This window comes from Haliotis rufescens, unplaced genomic scaffold (assembly GCF_023055435.1).
Source record: "Haliotis rufescens isolate VD_foot unplaced genomic scaffold, xgHalRufe1.0.p SCAF_15, whole genome shotgun sequence".
Taxonomy (NCBI): domain Eukaryota; kingdom Metazoa; phylum Mollusca; class Gastropoda; order Lepetellida; family Haliotidae; genus Haliotis; species Haliotis rufescens.
Genome location: NW_025963835.1, coordinates 7,314,075 through 7,328,287, shown reverse-complemented (window position 1 = coordinate 7,328,287; position 14,213 = coordinate 7,314,075). Strand labels below are relative to the sequence as shown.

At 38.5% G+C, this 14,213-nt stretch overlaps 1 protein-coding gene across 11 annotated transcripts in view; it reads right to left on the bottom strand.

Moving 5' to 3' along the window:
- The window catches only part of LOC124128065 (cytospin-A-like), a 48,372-nt gene that overhangs the window by 12,086 nt on the left and 22,073 nt on the right, over positions 1-14,213 (bottom strand). The window contains exon 4 of one of the 11 annotated variants that reach the window (XM_046491494.2): positions 504-516. The exons of 6 other annotated variants lie outside the window; for them this stretch is intronic. Coding sequence is in view for 3 of the 5 variants with exons in the window: in XM_046491490.2 (XP_046347446.1) it covers positions 3,330-3,389 (60 nt within the window). In the remaining 2 variants the exon portion in view is untranslated. Of the gene's footprint in view, positions 1-503; positions 517-3,329; positions 3,608-6,169; positions 7,444-11,510; positions 12,497-14,124; positions 14,212-14,213 lie in introns of those variants that run through there. 4 more of the 11 variants (XM_046491501.2, XM_046491492.2, XM_046491491.2 and 1 more) reach the window with 4 other exon arrangements.

The following is a 14,213-nucleotide window of genomic DNA, read 5'->3' as shown; positions in this document are numbered from 1 at the left end:
TCTTACCGTCATCAAGCTGGAGTGAACGATCCAGCTTGATAACTGTGTAAGAATCTACATTGAATCTTTGTTTTATGCAATAAACCAGAAGTTATTATCCATAAGTTGTAACTTTTCTAAGCAAGAACTAAGCAGCTTGGAGAAGCCAGTATCACTTTATTAATTTTCATAAATACATGACTCACTTTCCCTGCCATGTTATTTTCATTTGGGTACAATGCGTAAATTTCACTTGGCTGTGTATCATATTACTGGGGCCTGCATGTAAATATCCCCAATCATGGACGTTAATGTCAGATGTAAATAGTCGACAGCTGACTCATATCCACACTACATTATCATTATTTCAGGGGTGTGTATGAGTTTACTTTTCAAAGCTGGAGGGCAGTGCCTGACAGTGCTATTGTTAGGGAAGCAGCTACACAAGTCAAGCCCAGCTTTGATGTCAGCAGGAATCACTCCTGCTCACTCTCACTACAATGTACAATACGTTTCACACTCACCTGGCAGACATTTCTGTCACAGAAAACAGGTATAAACTTACAATCATAACAGTTCATTACTGGATATACAAACATATTAACAAACACATGCATCCATTTATATCCAAATAGAGATCAGCTCTGTCACTCACCTGGTACATGTAAGTTCACATTTGACAGTTCACTTAGTTTGAACATGTTTGCAATCAATGATATGATTAGCCATAAAGTGGAAAAAAGTGTTATTGTTTTGAAAAATCATGACACTTTCACTAATTTGCTGTATAAGGTGGTTTGTTTTAATACCAATCTAATCATGCTAATGAGCATTACAGAAACTGTACAAGGTCTCCAAGGGTCACATATTCAGAAGTAGGTCTTGGCAAATAATCAGCTGTAATTCACAATTAAAGAACAGGCATGTTTACAAGCACTCATATGGACAATGTCTAAGGATGATACCTTCACCAGTACACAAACTGACCAAGGCTAGCAGGCTAGTAATCTAGAGAAACACATTGCAAAATGGTAAACAGTGCATGCATGACAAGCAGATTTTGAGATTCATTCACAAGTCCTTTGGTCTTGGTAAGCTAACAAAATTGTAAAATGCATAAGAATCTAGTTTAGTTTTTCTATAGAGCGTTTCTTTTTTAATAACAATTTCTTACATTGTAACATATCTTCATCAGTGAAGGGTTGGTGTTTAATGAATCAATATATATGTGGGAATGAGACACCCTCCTACACTGGACATATGTAAGCAGTATGCATCAATAGAGATTATGTTTGTCATCCATAAGGATGTGTGTCTGTTTGTTTGTTTGCTTGTTTGTTTGTAAGTCTGACCACCTGATCCCATAAGGATGTAACTAAACAGATGCACACAAAGATAACTTGAATTGTTATACATAAGGTGTTGAAATGGGATTTAACGTCATGTCACTTTTATAGCGACATGCATGCACGTATATGTGTGTGTGTGTGGCTTCTTGTACTAGTCCGGACTGATGCCGAGTTTATTGTGCTAGCACACTGAGATACCATGCCGCAGTTTAACATGAATACCCCACTCAGACACAGTATACTGACTCCAAGCCGACCAGTCCTTGTTTTAGCCCCTTAATGCCAAGCGCCAGACAGGGCAACAACAAGTACCATCTTTTAACGTCTTTTTGTATGACGCGGCAGGAGATCGAACCCTGGCCCTTCCGCTCTCCGGGCGGACGCTCTACCATTAGACCACGGAGGCGGTCTGTTATACATAAAGCATTGTGAGATACGTATGAAGATGTGTAAAGTATGGTGTGGTAAGTACCAAGATACATAAAGTATCATGAGATAAATATGGGGCTTATAAAGTATCATGAGGTAAGTATCATTATGTGTAAAGTATCAGGCGGTAAGTATCATTATGTGTAAAGTATTGTGAGGTATGTATTACATGCATGTGTAACTGTAAAGTATCAGGCGGTAAGTATTATTATGTGTAAAGTATAATGAGATAAGTATCATTATGTGTAAAGTATTGTGAGATAAGTATCATTATGTGTAAAGTATTGTGAGATAAGTATCATTATGTGTAAAGTATTGTGAGATAAGTATCATTATGTGTAAAGTATTGTGAGATAAGTATCATTATGTGTAAAGTATTGTGAGATAAGTATCATTATGTGTAAAGTATTGTGAGATAAGTATCATTATGTGTAAAGTATTGTGAGATAAGTATCATTATGTGTAAAGTATTATGAAATATGTACAGAGAAACATAAGTGCCCAAGTCAGCTTTGTCAGTCTGTCAATTTTAGAAAAGAAGAAATGAGTGGAAATGCATTTGGCAAGGCAGGTGGTCAAACTGAAAAAGTCAAGACAAGTTCAAAATGTAAAATATTACAAAAAAATGAGCCCCACAACGAACTACACAAATACCAATTTTCATTCCATTTTTGAAAATATGTCTGAGTAATGGCCATAAAAAGGTTTTAACAATATGGCTGCCATGGCAGAAAATTGGATTTGAACCTCTTGGGGTGTCATTGGTAGGAACTAGCATGTGACGTTTCAGTTTCATTGGTCCAGTGGTTTCTGAAGAGATAACATTTACAACACACACTGGGCAAACAGACTTTCAGTGAGGATGAGCTAAAAACATTATTGATGAAACATACAGTCTTACAATTATTACAATTACACAGGAAACAAGCATGAAGTCAGTGGGGAGCCTACTGAAAATGTCACTCCAACACTTGAGTATAATCATCACATCAAACATCAGACCATGACCAGTAGAGAATAATGTTGGGAGTATTGGCTTGAAACAGTTATGACTCACAATCATTACCAGTGACATAGCAATAGTCTACAGACTGACACCTTTAGGAACTAAACCATGTACAGACAGTTTATCAGAACTTGGAAACAAGGCAGGAAAGTACTTAGTTTAACTGGGGAAGTTTTTTCATCTACACATTACTAAACACACAAATAAAACTCTGTTTGCTTCCCCGCACCAGGTTTCCCTGCCCACGTTTCAGCTCAATTGTCCCACAGTGTCACTAAGTGCACCCTTACACATCATAAACCTTCACTACCACTCAGAAACTAAATTTATATACAACATATAAGAAACAATGCCACAAACAAGTGACAAACTCTCTCAATGATGTTTGAAACAAATAGTTCAACCAACACTCCAGACTCCAGGATACACATTACAATGTACGCTATATACATATGGACAGTTTCAAATCCACGGCACATGATGCCACTGAGCATGTGAATGCCTATGACACAGCCATGTACCCTCTTCTCCCCACCCCGTCGGCCCCTTCCACCCTGTCCACTTACTTTAGGGGTCCTCCTGGTCGTCTCCACCACACCTACTTTAGCACTTCTCCTGGCAGACATGATGGAAGAATGACCAGCCCCAGAACAATCCTATAACATTCTTGTCACAAGCTGGGAATTGATGCCACTAAAGTACGACCCACTTTCCTGCAGGCAAATCCATCCACTGCTTCCTTCTCAAGCAGCCACTGTAGCTGCTACTGCCTAACAGGACCAACCAAGGCCTGCACACTTGGGTGGAACCAACAGGACTAGGAGAAGTGGGAAGGATGTATGGAAGTAATCACTGTCTCACATCACAGCTACATAGAATCATAACAAATTTACTCTCCTGACAGTAATAAGATTACAGAATAGATTTCGGTCTCTGTATAATAATATATATTGACATTAATGTCAGTTGACGTCAGTTATTAAATCCATATACAACTGATATAAGCTACACTCTAGTACTGGTATATGGCAATGCATGTAGCCATAAGAATGTTTATATGTACAGGCAAGACGAGGGAAAGGTAATCGCCGTGAGAAGTGTGAGAATTTTCAAGAAAAACATACATAAACCCCTGTTCATAAAATGGGCTTGTCCGACATTGCCGCCCTTGGATTGTATTCAGGGAGTCTTCATTATATGAATATGGGTAAATACTTTCAAAGCTAATGTAAATTTTACTAACATCCTCAGGGATTTTGTAACTTAAAAAATGTTGCTATCTCATATAAGAAATAAACGACTCATGGTCGTTGTTTATGTGTAGGATAAAGCAAGTCCGAGGGTTTTTATGATATTAAAAACCTGCATCCCTGGAATAAAACCAAGGGGTGTCTGCCCCAAGGTCTTAGCCCAAGGAAAAGGGTTTTAGATATAATAAAACCATGAGGGGAAGTGTTTCATCTTACTTATAAACTGAAAAAAGAAACTTAAAACAACATTTATCAACATACTTATGTTTCAAACATACTTTCCATGAACCTTAGGAAACGTGAGTAAGACATTCTTAAAAGCATTGTGATTTATCAGCGCCCCTGTAGCCTAGTAGTACACTCATTGGGCTACAAAAACGAAGGTTGCGTGTTCGATCCTCGGGAATATAAAGAAAACATTTGACATTTGATTTTACATTTCATCACATTGTGTTCAAATGCAAAACAAATTTCTAGCAAGAAACATTCATACTTTACAATCTAAACGGAAGTTGTGTTAATAAAGTCCCTGGCATGTTATATGAAATACGGGGATTAGACATAATCCTGGGAATATTATAACATCCCTGTTTATGAGATTTAACCCAACTGGAGAACAAAAGGATAACGACACTGGAGGTTTATTATGGTTCATGGTTTATTCTCCCTGCAGTGTTTATTTAAGAATTGACAGACACTTGGTGTGAGTTCATTGGAGTATGATGAATCTTCATAGAGTGAGGGACAAACTGTATGAACGTCGGAGCTTGCGTTGAGTTGATACTACGATAGATCGGATGCGCATTTCTTCGTTTTCACTTGGATGGGTCATAGCGAGGATATACGTGAACGATCAAACTCTGACGTTTCTCAATGTATACTAAAACGCTGAGTTCAAGATTAAAGGGTCGAAATGATCAGAAAGAATACTCCTGTATGTATACGAAGTGGGGAATTCCCAGGGGTTTCCCCAGGAATGTGGAAGTAGTCCATCAGTGTTCTTGTCATTTCAAGAACAAAGGCTCGTGAAAAAAGTATGAACGTCAAATTGTGTCGTTCATACACTTATCAACGTTAATTTCGCGGTCATGTGACTGACCTCTCGTCCAGTGGAAAAGCCCTATATCATGTAAAGTTCAAATTAAAAAATTATTGTACGATAAACAACGCCCACACGTTATTTATTTCTTTAATAAGCTACAGTTCAGTTTTAAATGACATGTTCAATAGGTACAACATACCTATTCTGATAATAAAACATTACGTAAGTTGGTCCGAACTCCTCTCAATTCATGTCATATACCAAGCACTTACCTACACATTTGGATTTGGATTTGGAAAGTTTAGTGTAAAGCTGAGGAACTGTTGGATACAGGTGTAATGACATATACAAGAGGAATATGCTGATCCAGCAAAAGATAGAACAATGCAGTTAATCAATTATACTGCGAGTGAGATACCCTTACCTATGTGTGACACACAGGTATAAATCATCAGCATGCAGCATGCAGCAGCCTTACACCCACGATGAATCAATTGCTTATGCTATGTTACACAGCCAATAGACTGCAGGTACATGCAGATTACCTGGTAACATGCAACATGGTGATAGATCTGACAGATCGCACACACCCACCCACCTACTGAGGGCCACATTACAGCCCAGAGTGAACATCCATGTGTGACAGCCGATGACAAGTTCACATGTGTTTGTGAATAATACCATCTTCGATGTCCCATGCTGTAATTTCTTTTGAATTCCTAGTTTGTCTTTGAAAACTGCTAATTGACTATTAACATAATTACATTCTTATTGAAATAGAAGAACAAATGGGGAAAATATATTTTAGAATGCCTCATTCTATTCACAATATCAATATCATTTGAAAGTCATCTAAACCTACCATACCTGTCATGTTCTTTAACAGGAACATTCCACACAGAACATGCAGAAGGAAACTTTGAAATATATCTCTTACATCTAATTCAGAATCCAGAATATGTCTGTTCAAGGATTCTATCTTTTTATTATATTTTCATAATTATTGAATAACCATGACGATATGTTTGGCAAATATTGTGAGTACATGCTTATTGTGCTTATACCAGAAATAACAAGGTGGCACAAGCTGCTACTGTGTGCTCCTGACACTTACCCCAGCTAGTGCAGCCATCACCACCAGGTCCAGCAGGTACAAACAGAGGTGCTCCATGTCTGTCACAGTCACACACTTAGCTACAGGGAATACCACAGGTGTACACCAGGACAGATGATCACTAACACAGACACATTGAAACTTGAAATCCAGTATACTGCGAATCTTACAGCAAAAAAATATCTGTACTTGAGCAAACAGGTTGATTAAGTGTGATCATCATGACGACAATTCTGGTCATTTTTTCCTTCTTCTCATAGCCTGTTGCCATCCTCAAGAAGATATATAGTTTTTACTCAGAAAAAAAGAAATTGAAATTGCAAAAGATGACTGTCCAGCACGGACCGTTGCGATCCTCTGCTAATTATAAAGGTCCACTGTTATATTTTCCCTTGAGCAGCACATAATCTCCCCCAAAATCTCAGCCTGTAAGAGTTACAAGGGCTTCAGATATTATCAGCAATCCTAATTGTACACCAAGCCACATGCATCCTGACTGGAGCAAGCCATAGCAAAAAGTGACAAAACTAGCACACTTAAGTAAACAGCATGTGAACAGTCATATGAGGCAGCTAAATTTCTGGCCATAACTTCACAACTGGGACTTCATATGTACATGACAGTGTGCAAATCCTGGAGAATCTACTGCTGGTATACACAGAGACAGCACATCATAGAGATTACCCTCAATCTTTGTACATGTGCAGCAACACTGGCCAAATCAAACAGTCAAATATAGGTGAAGTCTATGTTAAATAGCAACTTCAACACAAACCGATTCAACGTGTGTTTGAGATGTCAGTCTTGAAGAGGCCGCAGTCCCAACAGAGATTACGTAAATTCCATCTATAAATTAATATCAGCACACACCTATCAACCAGCAATAAGTTACTCCAAAGTGCCCCATTTCATGAAATAAGCAGCACATGATCAAGAAGTGGCTACACCCAACATGTCTCAACTACACACAGTAATCCCTGGCTGAGATCCACTGTAAAGTTAGTGTAGTCTCTTATCAGAAATTCCTGGTCACAGAAGGGTCAAGAATCTGCAAACACAAGTCATTTACGTCCCGTCTTTCATTGCCTTTGTACACAAAGGCTTGGCCAGTTTATCCCAAGGGTTTTTTTTTCTCTCTCCTTTTCTTTCCTGGCTAGTACACATTGTCCCAGCAAACACCTGAGCAACACTTGCTATCAAGCAGCCCTTTCCTTGAGGTGAACGCTAATCCAGTTTATCATAAACAGCTTATCACAGCAGTCTTAATGCAACAGAAACCAGCTGTTTAGAATGAATGAACATCTATGAAGCTCTGCTGTATATATCTATTTTAGGCCAACACAAAACAAGTGCTTGTCTATTTCAAACTCTCTAACACAGGAACACTGGCCTAACGGATCTCTTGTTAGGAATACATACACCTATCCTAGTAATGTACTTGGCTTGTCATTATAAAGTACTTGGACACCTCTGTGAAAATGAAATTGGACATACATCGACTGGTATATTGCATGAGATAAGCTATGTGTGTACTGCTGGGAGGCCCACAGTGAGTGAGTTGGGTTTAACGCCGCTTTTAACTGAGGCCCACAGTAACAGCGGCACTAGGAAAACCCAGACACTCATGTGTTTTTATAATGAGCCAGGTGAAGTAAGAACTCGTGTCCATTTCAACCATGAAGCAGTCAGCTAATGCAACATTCTACAGTAGGATATTGCATCACATTCCGGAATTTCTAGCCAGCAAAAATATAACAATTACAAAACGTATTGTTGAGTTAGAGATTTCATACATGTTCAAATTGACTATGGGTTTACGATCGGCCTCAACAACCTGTTGAAGGTCTTTAATAAATTTGAACATAAATCTCGTGAAAACAACTTTGAACATGTTGACATTTCACAAAAGGGACATAGAGCTATTTCAGAGGCTACAACAGATTGAAGTGACAGTGCAACTGATGATTTTAAAAATGTAAGTCAAACAGATTAAGTCAACCCTGTGTAGTGTAGAGACGGACAAAGTGTAGGTATGATCGGCAAAGAGACTGTTTGTTTCGGGTCATAGAAATACATGAATGATGCTTCAGGCTTGATTAACCCATGTTATTCGCTACACATCACACTTCAATATGGCATAGAGGCAGGTGATTGTCACGGTATGTATGTCCCTTGGAGGCAACCACATACCTCCGATGGACTTGGCACTTCAATGACAGAAATATACATAAACTCTGTCAAAAGTGGCTTGCTATTCTCTTAACTATTTCTTTAACTAAATATTTCAGTATAAAATATTCCAGAAAAAATATTCATTGCCTCATTTAGTCTAACAGGATGTCTGTGGATATTTTCATCATACCAAATGACTCACATACATTTATGTTGTGCAAAAAGTGTGTCTTATATATAGATCTGGTGATTTACAACAAGCTGTGACAGCTATAGGTTGTAATGGGAAGCCCTATACCCACTACTGCCAGTTATCAAGGCTGTTTAGACAGCTGCTGCTATATGACCAGTGGTGGTATCTAAGGCTGTAATATACATGACAAGTACCCTATGCCTGATATGAACATGAAATATCTTCTACACCGGATATTGGACACAGGCATCCCACTTCTCATAAACAGATCTAATTCAGTATCTATGCACAGTGTAAATGTACCATTCATAAGTTATCTGTGTACAAACATTACCAAGAAACTTTGTCATATATCAGAAAATAGACTTACGCTTAGTCTCTGAAAACATATAATTCTGAAAGAAACTAATAACTCCATTTAATTGAAAAGGATCCCCAAAAAGATGGAAGATTTTATAATTACTGACAGGGCTGGGCTGAAGGGAAAATAATGTGGTTCAGGGACTGTGAGACTGACTAATCAGAAAGCAACATGCAACTTTTGGCTAAATTGCATATCTAAAGCAGAGAGTGAATGAGTGAGTTGGGTTTAACACCGCTTTTCAGAGTATTCCCGTTATATCACAGCGTGTCAGCTTAATGTGGGAGGAAAGCCCAAAGTGATGCAGGTCTCAGACGTTTACCACTTCGGTGAAACCCACAAGCATGGGTATGGTGCTGACAAACCTAGAAACATAATCGGGGCGAACCAGGATTCGAACTCACAATCATAGTTTTCTGGCGTGCCCAAGGGACGCAACTTTGCACAGGGAATCACCAGTGTCTTAAACGACTGGGCCACCCATGCCCCCTTATTTAAAACAAAATGTGGCTCAACATGTTTGTGTATTTCCTCCCTGCTAGTGGCTGTAATTGCACAGAAAATGCTACACCATCTGTTATCACTGGTCATCAGCCTCCCAATCTGAAGTTTGACTAGTTCTATCCCAATTGCAGGGCATTGTTTGCTATAAATACCCAATCTCATGACTGACGATTTCAAATCCACTCTCAGTTAGCACTTTAGTCCTCTGTCAGTACTGACAGGTTAAGTACATTCCAGCTTTCAAATTGACACTATTTGCATAAAAGTCAAATTAACTGGTCAGTGACATTTAGACTCTTACAACAACATAAAGAAGATATTAATTTGAAGTCATTTCAATATCTTTCAAAGGTCAAAGGACAAGAGATAACATGATCGCATATTTGAGGGGTACATCCAACTCCCTGCATGAGTCAATATGTCATCAATTGCAGGAGAAGTACACAGAGTTGAGGTTGTCTCTACAGATTGTCCACACTAGCATCTCAACTTAAGGACACATTCCTCTTCCATGGAAACACTTGCAACTTAATCACATCTAATTACATGTAATATATATCAGTGTGAGAGGACAGTCTCTGTCTCTATCCAACATCTGATGATATTGTCAAGGCAAGAGGTTCATGTTTGACCAGTGTTTGCAATAAGCGCCTGCCCATAGGCCCGTGGCAGGTCGATCTTGTGTGAGGACATAGTTTCAAATTTGTATGGGTCCTTATGGCCTGCTGTAAATTTAGATGTTGAATTTATTTGTCACAAGAAGCTGCAGGTTTTTACATGAGGGCCTGAAGAGTTTAGTCAGGGCCTGCAGCTTCTGAAGTTTGTGGGTCTAACCCTTATTTTATCAACTTACAAATCATCATCTGGTTAGCAATGGTAATTTTTTTCTAATAATTGCCCAACAAAAAGGATGTATGCTGACCAGTAATAACCTTTTCTAAGCCATTTGTTAAAAAATCCTTAGTTTAATGTTAATGATGGAATAAAAACGTATATGTACTTGGACTTGTTCACCATAACAGCGTTGAATCAGATAAGAAATATGCAGTGCTAAGAACAGCCACCCAATGAAATTACACTCATCACTGTCCATGAGTGAAAACATTGTGAGAAGTTGCTGATCGGAGAGATGGAGTCATCATTTCATAAGTGAAGTTATGGAGCCAAGTGAGTCCAGGGCATGTATAATTATATAGAATGGAGATATAATACAGTTGATCATGGAGGACAGGGTGGGTCACTTTGTTTATTGTTTCACAATATTCCAGCTACATCAAGGATTTCTATAAATCAAGTCTTGGCCAGGCAAACCAGTCACTGATATGAGCAACATTCTGCTCCGTTGGGGTACGAGGACATGAAATCAGCTAGATCTCTGAGTATGACCACCCAATACAATTTGGTCATCTTTCATCACCAGCAATATATAGTGCTGGGGATCTATTCCAAACACAGTGACTCCACAGAGCATGTGACTTTTACAAAGAAGCATATAGAGAGACTATATTTCTTCACAAAAGTATGATTAACAGTATTCCACTTTCTACAAAATGTCATGATCACTGATGATGTGAGTGTATAATTTGTTAGCAAATGAATAAAAACATCAGCCCTTAAAAACGTCTGTTATCTCCTTCCAACATGCAGCAATGTTGTCACACAACTCAAATTCATTATTGACAAGCTAAAGAAAACCTGACAGAACTGCTTTGCTTGTTGGATATGAACCACTGTACCTTAGCCTATTTTACCATAAATGTTGATAAACTCTTATCTGTATCTTCAACCAAAATATTAACTATAGACACAGACAGGCCTGGCGGAGTTGCACAGTCAACATGAAGAACACACCGGCAAACCAGCTGACACTGTTACTTCAAATAACAAACACACTAACAAATCCTTCATTTACATGTTTCGTTATTTTAAGTGGTTGTTTGTATCAAATCAAGTTTTTAATACTAAAGCTTGATCAATTTCATGTACCATACAATTCCACACACCTCTGTGAAATGTTCCCCTCTTGTGAGAGCCAACATTTCAACACCTTCTTGTATAAATACTTCATGGCAAAGAGTAACATGGCTAACATTCAACACTGATTTACTCACCATAGACAGAGTCACAAATTACATCCATCCTTATGTCCCTGTCAACCTGTCTCATGATGACTGTTGAATCTTGGCTGATTTGATTAAACCAAATGTTGTGTGGAAGAATTTGGCTTGAGACTCCTTGCTAATCACACAGAAGCACTTTGCCAAGGGAAGATCCTGTCAAGGGGTGGCTTCCTTTAACACAGCGTTGTCCTAGCTTTGGGAGGGGAAATATCATCTGTGCATTCCTCAAGCCCAGGACAGAATGGCTGCACTGCCATAACACCTATCATTTGCCCACACCAGGATAGACTACATGACATATCATTGTCAACACATGAAATACTGACAAGCATTGTTGTAAGTAGGTAATGACAATTTTCTAAACAATGTTGCATGGTCATAGATGAGTCATGGTCGCACGATACTATCACACAATCTCCATCACTCTCAAATAACAGGCTGATAATCACAATAATTCAACATATCCATCCTGAAAATATTGTTTACAAATCACACCACATTTCCTTTCACAAACTGTGTCATATGCATAAACCTGTATCCCAGATGCAACACTACTCCTATTACAGTTGAGTTTGTCTTGCCTTGAAAAACATATTTCTGTGACACAAAGTGAGTCAGACAATTTGTGACTGGGCTGCCATAGACAAGGCTCAGTTACAACCGAGATTACTTTTCCAGTTTAACCTTTATATCCTTGAAATCGGGTTCATATTGCATGAAACAGACTGCAAATCAGCTTGGTTCATTTCCCTCAGGCACAAGGTTAACAAGGTGAATTCAATATTTTAAAGCCATCAATCTTGGTTACATGGGCAAGGTGTTACCAGGAAACAGGAGCAAGTAGTGGCAGAGGGTTTCAGCTTTATGTTCTGTCTCCCACTATATCATTCCCCGACAGATAGACACCTGGTAGGCAGGTAGGACGCTGGTGACCAAGGCTTGCTGATAACAGTGCACATGATGTCATTCAGCAATGGTTCAAGTGCCAATGTACTCAACACTCCAGTCATACACAATATCTGTCCTTGCAATAAGGCATATGAGGAGGATGTCGCCTTGCATATCAGTTTCCATTCATTCAAAGGGATTAAAATTCTACCGTAAAACAAGACTGTAGCATGCTGAGTCACAGTTTCTAATTTAGGAACAGACACGTTAATTAAAATGACAAGAGTCCACGAATCTTTCCCATCATTTCGCAACTAGAAAACATGGTTACATCCTTCCAGTATTTTACCTCCATTCAATTTGAATGTCAGGCTGACGTACGAGATGCAGTCAGTCAACATAAAAGGAGCAACATCCTCGTGTACATTTCCAGGTGTGGACAGAAAGCCTGTAAATCTAGGCATCCTCCTCTTGGCCTGAGGAGCAAACAGTACATCTGAGATGCAGTAACAACATGAGGTGATAAGACAAGTTTGCTTGCACAACGTACTCAGTGGGTAGAAACATCACAACACCAAGTTGGCACAAGTGTTTAAAAAGCCTGCTACACCCATCAGACAGCAGGAGCGAGGTCCTGGATTCCAAATACGGGCAAATACATGACAAATTCTCCTCGTTCTGAGTCAATAGAACAAATATCACTAGCTACATGTTAGAAGGTCACTGTCCCAACATTACAGACACTAGTCGACAATTCAACAGCCTAAACTCCCATAATTGCTTCATCTAAAATTTGTGGAAATAGGCAGGGGTCATTGAAAGATATGGGCTTCATCAAAAGATTAAGGTGGGTGATTAAGCATGTAGCAGAACTCTCACAGTCCATGGGTGACTTAGTGAGAACCACACTACTAGGCTTTCCTGCACTATGTTGTTGACAGAACAGAATCATTTAAAAGAATCCTCACATTTATTTTGTTCCATAAAACAGTTTTGATTTACCACATGGCTACTATATTTGGTGCTCAACAATTTCACTTGTTATATGTTGGCTGTTGTACTTTTATTATCTCTTTGTTTGATTGATTTTTGGAGAAACCGAGGTATGCCTGTCACAAGCATGGCTTATTGGCATAATCAGTATTTTTAGAACATTGATATATAATAATCATGAAATAATACAATAATATCATTCTACCATCTTTTGCCAGAAAACAGAGATTTTTATCATAACAGAAGTTCAACACTCTAAATCAATTGTCTATCCTCCAGTAAATTTTGAAACTGTTTCTTTGTAACAAGTATTCAGTTATTCTTTAAGCACAAACATCACTTTGCATTAACACATGTAAACCATACAGTTGAAGTATAAATGTACAATTTATTTTGAGACTGTAGGAAATGTCATTTCTAACTTTCAATCAAAACTAAATGTCCTCAATCTACTACTCCCTACAGAAACAACTGTTTTTCACTGTCCTCAAACATCATGGTAATGAAATATTAGTCAGCAAAGGCTCCAACTACACAACTGAGTCAATCCCTGCCTGTCTCTAGACTTGAATACGGTATGAAGCTGCCATAATCATTATCCCGTGTACAGAATTGGTGTACATTTCACCGTGTACAATGTCACATCAACTACATTTTCTGTACTATATTTTCAGAGCAGCATATAGCTGATTAATAGAAATACACACTTCATAATTAAGCATACCCATGTTGAGTTCAAACTTGATAGCAAATTGATGAGGAATGTGTCCTTTGCGAAAGTAATACAACAGCCATTGCACGTCAAAGTTGTTC